Source organism: Peromyscus californicus, unplaced genomic scaffold (genome assembly GCF_007827085.1).
Source record: "Peromyscus californicus insignis strain IS unplaced genomic scaffold, ASM782708v3 Scaffold_15__1_contigs__length_86483966, whole genome shotgun sequence".
In the NCBI taxonomy this organism is placed as follows: Eukaryota; Metazoa; Chordata; class Mammalia; order Rodentia; family Cricetidae; genus Peromyscus; species Peromyscus californicus.
Genome location: NW_026294447.1, coordinates 22,432,172 through 22,448,536, shown reverse-complemented (window position 1 = coordinate 22,448,536; position 16,365 = coordinate 22,432,172). Strand labels below are relative to the sequence as shown.

The window sequence follows — 16,365 nt, the reverse complement described above, 5'->3', positions numbered from 1 at the left end:
TGTGTAAATTCCAGGAAGCATCTAAGGGTCTAGCCACACACAGATGCAAGAGCACAACACTTGATGTACTTGACAAATGGTTCATCTCTCTCATAAAGAAAGCTTTTTATCAACTATGATTGTTCTTCTTTTATTATTACCTTAAAGTACTGGAGATGTTTCTCGGCATGGGCTCCTTCCTTCTCTTGTCTCAGACAGGAATTGAAGATGAGAAGCTCCGTGTCCCTGAGCCACCTCTTCAGTTCCTTGATCCTGACCTCCAGCTGCCTGACCAGGCTTCCACTTTCAGGAGACAGCAGGTCCCGGGGGCCTGAGCTGTGGCCTGCCATCGTGTCCTGGATCTTCTCTCTTAGGGTTTTCTAATGCATCAGATAAAAAAAAAAAATAAGAAGAAACAAACCAAAACAAATATAGATTAGCTGACATGCCAAAGACACATTGCAGGAGATAACATGAGAGCACACAGTGATCCCTTCTACCTCATGACTGACATTCGGCTCTGATTAGCTTGATGGCGCCTTTGGGGCCTGCTTATTTAGTGCACACTATTCCCGCTACCAGTGGATGCACAAGGAAAACTTCAGTTTTTAGAATGAAGAGAAGATTCTAAGAGCTTTCACCGAGAAGAGTTTTGGTCCAAGTTACCATGGTCATGGACAAAAATTCATCTGAATTCTCATGGCAGAAATTTTATAGTGAAAAGTTGTCTACATAAAGTGTTCAAGAGAGAGAGAGGCCTGAGTTTAATCTATATACACAGGCCAAGAGTACATAGATTCCTTTTTTTTACTTCTGTGAAGTGTAACTCCCTAAATAATAGGAAAGAGCACTCTTAAGGAGGTATTCTGTGGTTCAGCTGTTGTGGATTTCACATGACTCAGGGTTCTTCAGCCCCATGGTTCTTCCTGCTTTTCCTTTTGGATTCAGATAATTTAATAGATATATGAAAACAATCCTCAATTCGCTATGCGATGATCCTGTGTAGTCCAAGCATTATGGCATAGAGATGCTTTCGAGCTGGTTTTCCTTTCTTTCTCTTTGGTAGAAGCACACTCTTTACAGAATCAATAGGATTTAATCTATAATGATAAATTAAACCTAGAAAAATACGCTTTAGAACACAAATAAAATTAAGTCAACAAACATTCATCTGCTCCACTGTGTTCTGTAAATAGTATCTTTAGGAGATCATGACAGAAAAATAGCCTTTCGTGGCAACACCCTTGCATTTTCATGGTGCAAATATTGATAATTTGAAGGCCCTCGGTGGACTCCAGATTTAGCTATTGTTTTTACGCGCTAACAAAGTGACAGCAGGAGGTGAAATCAGTGCCCTTGGAGGCTCGGGTCACAAAAAGGAATTTATTGCCACTTTTTTGTTCTGGAACAGTTTGCAATCATAAATTCTTTATAAACAGAATACTTCAGAGAATGGTCCGTCTTCATAAATATACGACAGAGGACATCAATTTCATTTAATTCACAATTTGTGTCAGCACAGCAGATGCCAATGCCCGCCTTGATAGGGTTGTTTAATATGCAATTGAGACAGAGTAATCTGCAGCACAGGGGACGAAATTTCACAGATTAAACTGTACGCACCACTGACATTTCATTCTAATGTATTTTCATTCCACACTGTTCACCTTAGATGAAAGAAATATTAAAAACCATATCCCTCTATTTTACTATTGTTAGAAGTTAAAATCCTTGTCTTTAATTTTTTTCATGCCAATTAAAATGTAATCATGCCAATTAAAGCAGAATGCCTACTGGTGTCGGTGTGGCTCCAGCTTTATTAAACTCATCTCTCTCCATCCTACTCTCCCCAAATTACCGCCAAACTGTACAGTATTTGAGTGATATATTGTCAAAATGGCAACTGTTTGAATGACATCTGACTCATAGAGACTAATTAAATACTGTGTCCTCAATGCAATAACAATTTAAAATTTTTTTGGTGAGGAATTGATATTCACGACACACTTGAAACAGTTTTCCAAGGGAGTACCGTTATTTATCAAATTAGGAAAGATACATTTTAAATGGAGTGTCAACTGTTTATCACTTTATCCATGAAGCCAATGAAGCTGCTATTCTTCTCTATTTTGTAAACAACCTTTGAAAACATCATACAGTAATCACACTTCTCCTGAGAGCAATGAGTGCTGTGGAATTTAGTAGGTCCTGATTTAAACCTCCCCATTTTCAAGCAAATTACATTAATTACCATTAAAAGGCAAGGCCATAATAAGTAAGAGTAAGAATTTTTTGAGATTTTTAAGTTACTTTGAACAACTGCAGAGTGTGGAGAATTTCGACGAGAAACGAGGGCTTAAATGTGCAGGTTTTTAATCACTTAGATGAAGCATGGCATGAACGGAACACTGGCATGGCTCCAAGTCATCACAGGACATGGAGAGCTCCTAATTCAAAATATTTCTAGAGTATTCTTTCTTTAAAAAAAAAAATTTAAAGAGGCAGACAAATAGAGGGCTTGAAAAAGGATGTTCTGTCACTGACACCACCCCTAGCAGCCATTATGACTAATCATTTAGGTAATTGGCAAATCTAGCTTACCCTTGATTTGAAGTGAAGGCAATTTAAGAGAGGAGCTGATGAACCACTACGGGCTATGTTCTCCCTCCTCTGTCACGCCACAGAGGGCCGGGCCGCCTCCTGCATGATGCCATCCAGGCCTCTAGCTAACAGAATGTCTATATCGCCTTTTTGCCTGATTCTCATATTTCTTTGACTGGGAACTACATGGAACTTTTTTTTTTTTTTTTTTTTTTTTTTTGGCTTCTGTTAAAAGCGCCCTGAAAAATGGAGGCACAAAAAGGAGGCTGATTTTAATTCTGCAATTGGGATTTGGGTCAAATTTGCATATTTGATTTGGTAGCTTTCATATGGCCTGAAAGCTGCAGTGGCAACCCCACTCTTCATTTTAAGGATACACTGACTAGTTAAACAGTGGATGTCTCTAACATGTACCTTCAGAACAAATTCTATTAACATTCATCCAAGCATGACAGTCAGTGTATATCAGATATACTGTATTAGACTTGACTTGGTGCATACCCATAATACACGGCATATTTTACTTACTTTTTTTATGTATTAAAGAACCAAAATTATTAAAATCTGAGAGGAGACAGCTCAGAATAAATTTAAAAAAAAAAACAGAAGAGGAAAAGCAATGTTTTCCCCATAATAACACGAGTAGCTTGTTTGAAATGTAAGGAGTGAATTGAAAGAGAGAGATATTTGTGCCTCAAATTAGAAATCAGACAGATAGGGTACTTCACCACACAAAAAATGTACACATAACCTACAAACAGTAATAAAAATGCAAATACCCCAAGCAGTTCCCATTTTTCATTAATTGAATCCACTTTTTCCAGGAGATCATTTGGTAGAGAGACGCCACCTTTCCTCAGCGCTTCAACCTTGCTAAGCAGCTCTGTCTTTTTCAGGTGCCTGATGGACATTTCCACACTGTACCGCTGAAATGACAGGAAAGGGTGAGCCATTAGGACAGAGGTGTTCCTGGGGAAAACCTTTGAGCAGAATTTCCACCTCTTATGGGGTATAAATATAAGATTTTGTTTTCAACACAATTTACTGATTATCACCTTTGAGGCAGGAAGGCTGCTGAAAACACTCTGAACAGCTGCCGCACGTGCCCACACAGAAACTTCTTCTTGTGCTGTCGGCTTCAGAGATTTTTGTCTTTTTAGACTAAATGTTCATATACAGTTTATGTACTGGACTTAGAATACAGTAACTAAGAAAATGCCTGGCCTGGAAGGGCTGACTATTTTTGTTAATTTGGGTCACCATTCGGCTCTGGAGTTGCCCCTCTCCTCCATCTCTCAGCAAATCCCCCTTGGAGAAGTTCTAAGTGTTTTGCTTTCTTCCACGAAACATATGTATCAATCACTTGCCAGGGAGGTGATCCTTTCTTCTTTAAGGAGAGGCACTTTTCAGATGGAGGTGATGGATAGAGGGAAATGTTTGCGCCACAAAGAATACATACATTTGGCTGTGAGTTATGAAAGTTAAGAAATGGTGGGTAGTCTCTAAAACATTTAGACTTTATGGACAAAAAAATCTAATAAAGTTATCTTTGAATGAAAAACATTATCCATAAAGATTATGTGGCTTATTTCTTTTAAGTTCCCTAAAGTCGCAATTAATATTTTGTTTTTCTCTTTCTTTTACTTAAAAGCTCTGTGAGAGCCAAAGACACATAGAAAGAGGGAGAAAGCATGATAGTTCCTTGGGATAGCTATAGATTATAATTGCTATCATAAACTGCCCTGAACTTCTCAGCTGATTACTGAACCTTCCTGGCCACACAGGTACGCACTATATTCTAACACACTGTCAAGTAAGTCTCTTAAAAGATGGCTCCTGCGGACAACGTAATAGCTACTTAGTAAAACAGCTTTGTGGTGGTATTCTTCAAATACCTTTATTTGGAAAAGTTCATAGTCAGAAAGTCTTATGAACAGCTATATATAACGATCATACGTATGTGTGGGGAGGTGTATATCAAAATATACTCAATTATAAAAATTAGATTATGGGGAAAATATTAAATGTACTTTACAATTTAATGTACATTTCCAAAAATGTCTTTCTTTGAAGCAACAAAGCCAGGTGAGTGGGCCCCAGGGTAGCATTGTTCCTTTCCCCTAAGTGAGCACGGTTGCCCCAAGGTAAACACTATCATTAGACCTAACAAGGAAAACTTTTACGTGGGCAAAGTATTGCCAATCTTGAGGTTCATAATATCCCCAAATACTTGGATGATTTGTAGTCCCCTCAAAACACCTTATATAAAACTCTACACTAGAATTGGAATTAGCTTGAATGAAAAGAGGGCATGAAAACTGTCCCAGGAACTAGATCTTCAGCATTTGTGTGCATATGTTTGCATACTTTTAGTTTCATATTTTAATCTTCCATTTACACTAAACGCGCACATCATTTGTATTATGTAAACTTCTCCAAATGTTAGGCACTTGTGCATCAAAGAACAAAATGTTTTAAATGAGGTGATTTAAAGCATTTTTTTTATTATTAATGAATGTTGATCCGGGTGCCAGAGTATCCAAAATTACATGAATATGCATATTGAAGAAAATCAAGGGTTGCTTTAGAGTCCTTTCAGAATTTGGACTGTGAAACATGGGAAATTCTGATTACATTTCTAACTGCAGACAATTACCAGGATCAGGTTACTCCATTACAGAAAACACACTGTCCACTTAAGTTTTCTCAACTCAGTACTCAACAAGTATTCTAGAAACCTAGATAGTACATTATTTGTCAGAGTGACGACTGAAGGAGAGGCAATCTGCTTTATGTAATCAGATTCCCATGTAAGATTTACATAACTAATTAGGTAAGACTGACATAATGTGGTGGGGGGGGGAGTCCTACTTCAGCCAGGGAGAGGACTATTATTCAAATCTTTCCTTATGTCATGTGTATTAATCAACAGAGAGATTTCTCTAGCTGTGCCTTCTGGGAGTGGCTTCTACTGCTTATTGGCTTTTCTTGTGGCAAACTCTTCTCCTCTCTCTCCCAACTTTAAATATCTCCTCCATCATATGTTAGTAAGAAAGGAGGACAGTTTAGATTATCCCATGAAAATGATAACCTTGCAATAATGCAAATACAAAAAAGCAACTAATTTGATTTTAAACATAGGAAAATAATTTTTCCTATCAAATGTGGTATGCGTAGTCATGGCAATAGTTACTAAGATGGTAATTAGATTAAAAAAGCCTTGTTATTATGTATGCTCTCTTTGTCACTGCACAGCCTACTGCATAAACAGCCCGATGAAAGATGTGATTGATAGGCAATGCCTTCAAACTATAAAAGCCAAGAGAAGCTAGTTAATTGTTAGATATATTGATATGTGAATGGAGAGTACTAGAATGTCCTGTAATTGAAGGTGAAAGCATTTGAGTTTTGAGATGCTGTGAAGGTTGAATCTAAAATGATTTAGGGCCTCAAGACTGTGTGTATAATGATGCTAGGAGGGTTGCATTTTTGTTGACTCAACTAAACATTTCCTCTTCCCTTGCTAGCATCTTTTCAGGAGCATCAGATGGGGAGAACCAACCATTGAATCTCTCTACCCTTGGTCCCCTATCAAGTGGGCTACTCTATCCTGCAGTGAGAAGATAATTTAATCTTCATATTCATTTCACCCACAGCAGTAAATGAGCAGAAGCTGCCCCATTATGTCCCATAGTTTGGGGATGTTATCATACAAACCAGTTTTCAATAGCCAAAAATGAGATTAGCAAAGTTAAAGTCAGCTGGCTGTTCTTGAGTGCTAAGGTAAATAAGCATCCAGCATTTCACTTCCCACAGCACCTGCTGTGGGCCTCGCTGCCCAGTCAAAAATAAAATATACTCCATTCAAAGAGCATATTTACATTATTAAGTGTATTTGCTTGGCCAATTCAATTTGGTCTAATGAATCCTCTTAATAGATTTGTGAACGATCTAAATTAAAGACACAGGCTGCCAGTGTCCGAAAAGCTGTTTCTTTGGGTATAAAGAAAAGTAAAAGAAAAGACAGAGTTAGTAGTCGTCCGTTGTCTTAACTAAGAATTAAAACTGAAATTCTGATTTCTAGTGTATAATTTTAAAAGCACAAATGATGAAAAACAAAGCCAGGAAAACCAGGGCTTTAGGAAATAAACGTACTTAGTGGCAAATACAGACTTGATTGAGATAACTTTTTTTGACACTCATTCCAGGCTCTCTCCCCTCCCTTAAACGCTCACCCCTTCCCTTTCTTCCTCTTCTTCTTTTTTCTTTTTTCTTTCTTTCTTTTCTTTTCTTTCTTTTTTTTCTTTCTTTTTTTTTTTTTTTTTTGTTAAAAATCACACCGAAAATTCTGCCCAAATGGAGAGTGGAACAATGCCTTGAAACAGTGTTAATTGTCACCATGGAAACCAGAAGAATAAGCCATTTTGAAACTGGTATAGAAGGCACACATTGAGAAACTCAAGCATTTTTCTGCCTCCCTCAATGTTAAAGAACAAGATGCCTTGTCACGGTGAGGTCAGAGAAAGAAAGCGTCATGAAAGGGTGTAGATAGTCAATGTCTAGTAAATAAAAATAATAATAAAAATACACCAGATATAGCTAATGCTGTAAAAGACTCTACCCAGTGAATCTTTTTGAAACAGAAAGATTGCCAAAAGATGGCCAGGACTGGGGGATGGCTCCCACCTAGCAAAACTTCAGGGCTACATTATGTGAACCTTGCCCCCAAAGCTCCCTGGGAATTCTGCTGTTGTAATAAAACTTCAGAAGAGGGGAGAAAAAAGGCAGCATGATGGAATTCAAAATAATGCTCTAAAAGCACACAGAGAGATTAAGACATTCTTTGTGAGACTTTTGTATGGTGCTTCTGGTGGTCATGCTGAAAAGCGACCAGACATTGCTAACCGGAGAGAGAAGCTGTGGCTACCAGAAACACTAGAATTAAACAAACCATTTTCTGATTAAAGCATATGACTGTCCAACTCTGCGTCATCAGGATTTGAGTATTTATATCACACAATATGTTGTTTTTAAACGGGCATCAGGTGACTTTATATTAAGAAGAGTTAAGATAAAAAACAATTACCTAATAAGAATGACACATTTGAATCTTTGTCCATGCAAGTTAATATCTCAAACACCTGTGTATTTGTCATAACAATCTCCCCTTCCCCACAACAGGCAGAAAAAGAAAACACAGGTGAAGACAAAATGTATCTTAGTCTAGCAATAAGAAAGTGTATGCAAGGAACAAGGAACATACCCAACCCAAATGACCACAAAATAACATGTAAAATTATGTATTTTTCACACAAATGCAAGGACATGTCTGTGACTCTCACACTGTGTTCTCTGGCTAGTGTTTGCCCTCCTCATTTGAGACTTCATGGTGGCCCCTCAGCTAGTCCATGCCTAATGCTATTCACTGGTGAACAAAGAATCTTTTGATAGGAAAGTCCAGGTCCAGAGCTCAGCTGTACTGGTAGAGGCCAAGGCTGCCTCTGCAGCGGCTCTTGTACTGCCCTCTTTTAGACGGTCTGCGTCCAGCATCTCACAAAGCCTGTGATGCTTCACAAGGAGCCAGTATCCCCAACACTTAGGATGTTCAAGATTCAAGAAGACGGTAGTTCAAGCGCCAGACAAGTAATAGTGGCTACTTCTTGCAAACGATTTGTATCTTACCATGAGAATTTACGGCGAATAATTGCACAAAGAAATTATAAAGACTCCTACAATTGTCCTTGTAAATTAATAATAGGCTTTCTTGATTGGGATAAATTTGCTGCTGAGCCTTTGGAAAAATTAAAAAGTGCAATGTCATTTAAAATTGCCAGAACTCGCACAGCAAATTACATCTGAGGTTAAGAATTGAGCTCCCCCCGTCTTCTAGCTTATTCCATTTGCATGATCTGGAAATCACATTACATTGGCCATGTATTGTTAATTGAACATAGATTGCATTATCTTTAATATAAATCAAACTACAAATATTAAAATGAATTGCAAATTCCCTAATAGAAGATCATAAAACAATCTTTTTAAAAGTATCTCCCATTAATAATTTAATTCCAATTATATCACTCAGGAAACTTAAGTAGGAGACTGGGTAACTTATTTCTCCAATCATTTTTTCTTTTACATAAGGAATATCGATGTTTTAAAACAAATACAGTCAGGACAGAATTTATTGTTACTGAGTAAGGACAGAAGCACTAATAAATGAAAACTTTTCATATTAATATTTATGTAAAATCCTGAATAAGCATATGAGGTCTCCCAGTTTCCCCTCTTTCTAACCCATGTCAAGGGTGAAGAAAAATACCTATAGGAAAGAGTTGTGATTAAGAACTAAGAAATATTGTGATTACATCTTCTGAAAGTATAAAATTGATAATTACTGTTCTATTTATTTTTCAAAAGGGTTTTCTGTCCCCTTTGATATTTCTATAAATATGGTATCTTTCTCAAGCCTTTGCATGGCCTTTAATGAGTTTATATTAAATATTTAACACTGTTTAGGGCATACCCACTACTACCAAAAACAGTTATATTCCCAGCAGTCCTACTGTTTCAGGCAGAGAACCTGATTGATCCTCCTAGCCTGAATTGAGTGGGATGAAAAGAAGCGGTCGGAAAATAGCTGCAATCATTTAATGCAGATGACCTCTGACAGCCTCACAGCGCTTCTATCCGAACAGAAATTTGCATGGGGTCTCTGTGCAGAGGAACAATGTAACCTAAATGGTAGACAATCTTTATTCTAATGAAGTGGGTGTCAAGGTCAATGTAAGACTGCAATGATAAATGGTGCACCACTAGGCAGGAGAAGCTGCATGGGCATTGTAGTGCTTTCACATTAATTGAAGGCTGAAACGCACCGCGTGAAAAGCACAAGCCCCTCTTTTCACTATAATGTGTTAATGCGCCAGTGTTGAGATGATTTCTGCAAGATGCTTGCCTGTTGACATGTAGCGACTGCAAAAATAACGGCAGTATGGCAGGAGTGGACATTTTCGGGATTCAGTGTTTTCCTAGAACAAAACTATAAAAATGAAATAAAATGCCCCCAAATAGCATGGTGACACCTAATGTGATCCCTTTGATCCTTTTTTTCTTTTCTTTTCTTATTTAGACCTGTCTTTAATTAGTTTCAACCAGGCAACCTTTTATAGGACCTTCATTGGGTACTTTCCTGCTGAGCATCATTTAAATATTGTTTCCCCTCTTCTGTTCAAGTGTTCAGCTTAGTCTACGGCTAAAAACCTTCAGGTGGTGTTTGTCTGTCCTAAGTGAAAATGTAATGGAATGCCTATTTGGCTTATTTAAAACAACAACAACAACAATGTTCTGTCGTGGGAACAGGGAAGCTACATGACTTGCTCACTTGGCATTGCCCAGATAACTGTGGCAGTAAACACGCCATTTCTTCAGTTGCTTTAGAAATTTTGTGGTCATTATTTTTCAACTCATAAAAATATGGACAGTCTGCCGATTTCCAAACTTTGTGATCTACTGCAGCGGTAAAGGAGACACTGTCTGCTGATTCTTCTTAGAAAGCAGGCACTCTAAGTCCATCAGTTGACCAGGAAAGGGACGTGTGCCACACGTTTCACAATTTGCTAAGATAATGATCGGAGCACGTTAGGAACCATGTGAGAGACATGTCTAGGCTCAACTCCTAACAGGTTATAGACTGGATGTATTTTCATTTTCTGACCCCAAAGAAATCTGTGATATCCCAACAATAACCTTCCCACCACAAGTAAGTCTTAATAACACAATTACAGTCTTGCTAGTGAAGAGCTTGCCTCTGTCTGCGGTCTTGGTGACCAAAGGCTACTAGTGTACATTTTACTGTAACAAATGCCACGGCTAGTTTGAGAACTCTTATGCAAAAACAAATCGTCTCAAATAGAAACCCTCCATCCCTGAAATGGTAACTCAAAGGGAGAAAGAATCTTACTACGAAGGATAGTGAAAAAAGAAAAAAAAAAGTTACTGATCAAACTGTTTAAAAAACCTGTACAGCTTCATCTGTGTGTGATTTGTCAGGTCTGAAGCTTTGACGTGCCCAAGGGGCAGACCCCAGCGGGGAGTAGGCTGCCGAGCTAAATAGCTGTGAAAGAAGTCTTAATGTAGGATGGAATTCAAACTAACCTTGACATGACCTCCGGAAAAATATGCAAAAAGTAAAATGAATGCTCTCTGCAAGATACATCCTAATTTTGTGGTGGAGCTGGTTAGTTTTACAAACATAACTGAGACATTAAAAGAAAAATAGAAAGCTAGTAAAAGGGGGAAACTTTAGAAATCAGGCAAAGGGGGAAATGTAAGCCGCGTGATGTGTTACTGTGAAGGCATGTGAACCATTTGGAAAGAATCCAAATAAAAACCCACACTGAACAATATTGTTGTCAGCCTGTCTATTCAGGGAAAAAAAAATTTTTTTAGGTTGAATATAAATGACACAAAGCCAAGATTACATCATTGCGTTACAAAGTCTGTTGTGGCTTTTAGCTAAACAAGCCCCGTGGATCTATTGGTTTAGGACAGCAATTCAGTCAGGAGGGTTTAATGTGTGTGTTTTTTTTTCTCCAGTGCCAATAAAAAATAGAGGAATTTAAGGAAGAAATATCCAACATGCTTTCTACTTCATGCTTTTGATCTGGATTTGATAAGCCAAACTCCAGTTTCAGCTAATGTATTTAGTTCTGATTTGACTGTATTATCATTTTGCCCATTTGAAGTGCTCAGAAAGGCTTTGGCTCTAGTTCCCCTACAGGAGCTGGCTAACTCATGGCGTCTATGGGAATCTTAATTGTCAACTTGTGTAGAAATTGGGTCCTTTTACTTTCTCAAGGCAATTTTGTAGCAATACCAGTCAGCTCTCCCCTACACTGCCAGCCAGATTTTAAACATGATTACATTTCTAGCAACAAACACCCAGAATCTAATGACTTAAATCCCTACACAAGGAGGTGAATTCATGGATTAGATAGATGTACTTCCATTAGATTTTCATCAGTGAGAAGTGGGCAGATGGATACAGACTCTTAGAAGCACAAAAGTGAGGGGAGCTTTGCAGAGAATCTGTGGAATACTGTCTGTGAAGATCACCATGGGTATCCACCGCCCTCTTACTCTCTCCAGTCTTCTTCAATATTTTAACAACAGGAACAAGGAAAATATGAGTAAGGACACGTTGATCAGATTGCCAGATTATACTGATCTTTTTACTCAATAAAATAATAAGCAGTTTAGCTCAAGATCATAGAGTCAAACACCTATAGGTATTATAAGTTAATGAACTGGTTCTCAAAGAAGAAAACCAAATACTGATTTATAGTCTTTGTGGATTTCTCAAGTATAAATACTCCCATCAGGGTAGATTCTTGTAGTGGATAGTATGTGTTTCTTGTTTGATATTGTTTGCATTGGTTGTAGTTCCATCTTATCTAGGTCATTATCCCTCATTATTCCTGGACTATATTTGATAACCATTCCTTTGTATATAGTCTTGTATTAGGTTAGAACCTTCTTATTTAGACAAAAGGGGGAGATGCAGTGGGTAGCCATTCCAGCTTTGATCTAGAAGTTCCTACCCCCATTGAGGCTTTGGTAGCTGTCACACCTACAAGGCGGGGCCAAGAGAGGACCCTGAAGACCCGAGATCTGGATGTGCCACTCTCTTGGTTCCTGGACCCTGGACGCTGGAGGTAGATGGAGCAGAGTTCTCCAGAGAACACCGCCAGACTGTGCTGCATCTTTCCCAGACCCTGCAACCTACCTATCCCTTCATTTGTTAAGTTACGCCACTAAATAAACCTCCCTTTTAACTACGTGGAGTGGCCTTAATAATTTCACCAATAGATTCTGAGCTGCCGATGGATGCCAATGTTGGCACAATTCGTGAATTTCTATCTGACTCTCACATGCTAGTAATCGCTGGCTCTCATACCCTGCAGCCTGGAAGGGAAGGTCAAGGGTGAGGTCAGAAGGAGCCCCCTTCTCTCATTCACATTCCAACGACTGCTAGGTATTGTGGTAAAAGAGAGTCACTTTCTCTACTGAAAGAAAAACAACCCACAAGTGTAATTATTACTAGAATCTGATCCCAGTGACAGAAGAAAGGAGAGGGTAGTGTGGTCTGTTGTGGATGCACCAGCCTCTACCCTATCCTAAAGCTATGCCAACTACCCCCACATGGAAATGTGGCTTCAATATGGCTTCAGTACCATTAAGTATGTTGTTTTAAGTGAGGCCAGGAACACATATGTTTATGTAAAATCTCATAATTTTTATGTTACATTGAAACTTTTAATATACAAACCAAACACTGTCTGTGTCTTGGATCTGAATCCACTGGGGACCACTTCATGCTGTCTGTTTCAGATGAGAATATTAGACTCTAGAAAGAATAAAGATGCTGGCATAATGAATTAAATCTGAGGAGAATGACAAATGTCAAGCATGACATTATTATTAGCCACCCTTCATTCTCCCTTGGCCTCACCAAAAGACAGATACTAAAACTCCATAAAGAACGGAAGTGACGAGGCTTCCGCTTGCCTTAAGGTTCAGTTTGAGTCAGTAAACACTAAAAGGTAGATGTTCAAAATAAACAAGCAAATAGCCATTTGGGGTTGGACAGAGACATAGAAGACTGGGCCACTGTACTGAATCCCCCAAAGGAGACTTCTAAAGGAATTGAGAAGATTTGAGCCTCCTTGGTGGAAAGCCTCTGAAAGAGCAATGGGTCATGGGCAGTAGAGCGGGGGTGAGAGCCCAGGACAGAAAAGATAGACTTGCTGCAGACTGAGCACTGAGGACCTTTTACACAGAAAATAGTTTGTTTCATCTGATCTATAAACATTACACTGATGTCCAAGTCTAAAGCCTAAATAGACAGCAGAAAGCGCCTTCTGAATCACCAGAAGTCTAGGCCAAGAGCATACGTCTGGCTGCTGAGAAATTCTGTGGGGCTGAGTGAAGGTTGGCCTACAAATTGCATCTAAACTTGCTCTGTTTTAGAAAGTTGAGTTCATTTGCACCAGCATTCATGAGACCTGCCATAACTACCACATTATTCTGTGCAGAAGAAAAGCCAAGACCCAAACGACCAACTAAGAAATTGTCACTTGTTGGAATAGGATTAAAACATCAGACTGCAATGGATACAAACCTGGGAGTGCGGTGGAGAAGACACACACTACATACAAAGGAGGCTCTGCCATCGAAGCTGGCCCCAACGCAGAGATGGAAAAGAACGAGGAAATGAACCAAAGTTTCTACAGCCAGCTTCCGTTCACCCTACTGTAGGAAAGTGGTTCATTCATGAACCACTCAGCGAAAGCTTTGGAGGAAGGTAGTTCATTCATGGACCACTCAGTAAAAGCTTTCAGGTCCTTTTACTTGATAAACACGTATCAGAGGGAGTTTTACTACAGAAGTTGTATAGCTAGCCTATATCTCAGCAAGGCACCTTATAACTGTGGGTATGCTGTAGTGTGCTGCAAATCTGCACATCTCAGTTGGCTTTCTCTGCCTTCAAGGGCACTTCAGTGAGGATGTGGGTCATTGCCACAACATGTCACAACTGCCCTGTTTAAGGTTTCCTTTTGATGTAGCCTCTAGGAGCTAATGGGATGTCATGTCAGCACATAGTAAGAACAGTTATGCAAGCATCTAATATCTTTTAGTGTGCAGTGTATAGGATGGAAAGATGTGAGGAGCAGAAATCAGTACAACAAACCCAGCTCCTCTTTCTTAGAAGTTCCTATTTTATAATAGAGTTTCTTTTGTTTTTTATCCCCTCACCAACAGATACCTCACACACACTTATTTTTATGTGACTGACTACAATGTTATTACATTTTCTTAAGCCAAACAAAGGAAGAATTTAAAAGTAAATTTGCAGACTACAGCTGTCTTCTACATGTAGTTCAAAATAATTTTACCGTTTTCTGTAACAAATACATCAAAATTTCAAGTGTGATAAATTAAACCCCACTTGAGACTTAACTACTGCCAAACTTCAAACATACCACAACCCTACATGGTCTACACTGACCTCTTGTGCAGATACCCTGTCCCCTAAAACTTGATTTACCACTCAGATTCTACTACGTATGCCATGAGAGTAAAATAAACATAACCATTATATCCTTAGTTACTTCCCTAAACTTTCTCATCTTAAATCCTTACTTGAGTTGTCAAAATAGCCTCAACTATCTACAAAAGCAGAAGCTGGTTATTGATTATTGGTTATTGATGGTATAGATTTGAAGAAAAAAGCCTCCAAAGGATGATGGCTAGCATGTTTTCTTTGGGTAATGATGAAGTATTTTCAATAGTTAGGGCTTTCAGGAAACACTAAGTCAATGAATAGTTTCTCAAGGTAAGTGATAGAATTGCTGTTTGTTGTCTTAATGTGCAACAACAGGCAATTTTATATGTCAAAGATTACACGATCTCTTTATACCAGAACTACAGGCCTGCTCAGTGTAAGCATTTATAATGAAAATGCTGATGAAGCCTAAACTATGGATGTGCATGGCTGTACAGCAGCAGTCAGTTGAAATATAGATATATTTTTAGCATTTGGAGGCACCAAGTTTGTTTAAATCTAGATTTTTTTCCACAATTGCAAGTAATGTTAATAGCACACTGTAAACGTTAAGGCTAAGTGTGCAATGTCAAAATAGATCGGCTCTCTCTGAAAATTGGAAATTCAGGCTTTTTAAACATAATCCAGATGTTTGGCTTTTATTCAGATTTTAAGAAAGAGGGAACTAATATGATATAAAATTCATACATGCATATTTCATTAGTGCTTTTGTATCGCTGAATTAAACATTCTGAAACGTGCTTTTCTAAAATCACATAGTTTCAAACCAAAGCAGTTTGCCAAAATGTTGTACACCTCAAAAATAATGCCAAAGGAACCAAATTAATTTCATAAAGAATAAATATATACTTCTTAGGCTAACTTTGTTGATAAAGTTTCCCCAAAAGGGAATATCTTGCTTCCTCTTTGTTAAAAAAAAGGGGGGGGGAGAAAAATGAGAAGACTGTACCCTGTGTTCAGACTGTAGCCTGCGTTCATCATAAAGGTGTTATTGTGAACATGGTGACTTTCCAACTCTCTAAGAAACCACTGACCCTATTTTTCATCACCATTTTTTCCAAGCTTAGTGTGATACTGCAAACCTATAATCCCCAAACTCAGAAGGCAGAGGCAGGCGAATTGTAAGGTCTAGGTCAGCTGAACTACAGAGTGAAGCCCTGTCTCAAATGATACACACAAATGCACACCCGATGACAACCATCACCCCCAAATCCACAACACCTTCATCTTCTCAGGGTTAGTGCACTCAGCATTCTTCAGGGACGAAAGGCTCCTGCGCAGAGAAGCCACATATAGAATTTATCATGTGGTGATAGACTTACCATATGACAAACCGTTTCCAGAGTCACTTCTCCCCAAAACAAAATGGAAACATCATCATATTGGTATGTACGCACATTGTGACTTTTTAATGCTAACTTAATTTTTTTTTTTCACAACTAATGCCCATTGGTGCAACAGTAGCGCCAGTGTTACAGAGGTAACCAACAGGTTCCCAACTCAATTTAAAGGCTGCTCCAAAGGAAGAAATTCATACCTGGTATTGTAAACTTGGCCAATAACTCATGGCTATGGAGGTCATATGCCCTAGAGGAGAACCAAATATGGTTATTTTGCTAAATGGACATAGTATCATTTTGCCTTCCAAGTATTTATTC

The 16,365-nt window shown here is 38.5% G+C and overlaps 1 protein-coding gene across 1 annotated transcript in view; it reads right to left on the bottom strand.

Moving 5' to 3' along the window:
• Window positions 1–16,365, bottom strand: part of Akap6 (A-kinase anchoring protein 6) — a 441,797-nt gene that overhangs the window by 81,212 nt on the left and 344,220 nt on the right. The window contains 2 exon segments of the mRNA XM_052738516.1: window positions 141–359; window positions 3,360–3,506. Coding sequence (XP_052594476.1) covers window positions 141–359; window positions 3,360–3,506 — 366 coding nt within the window.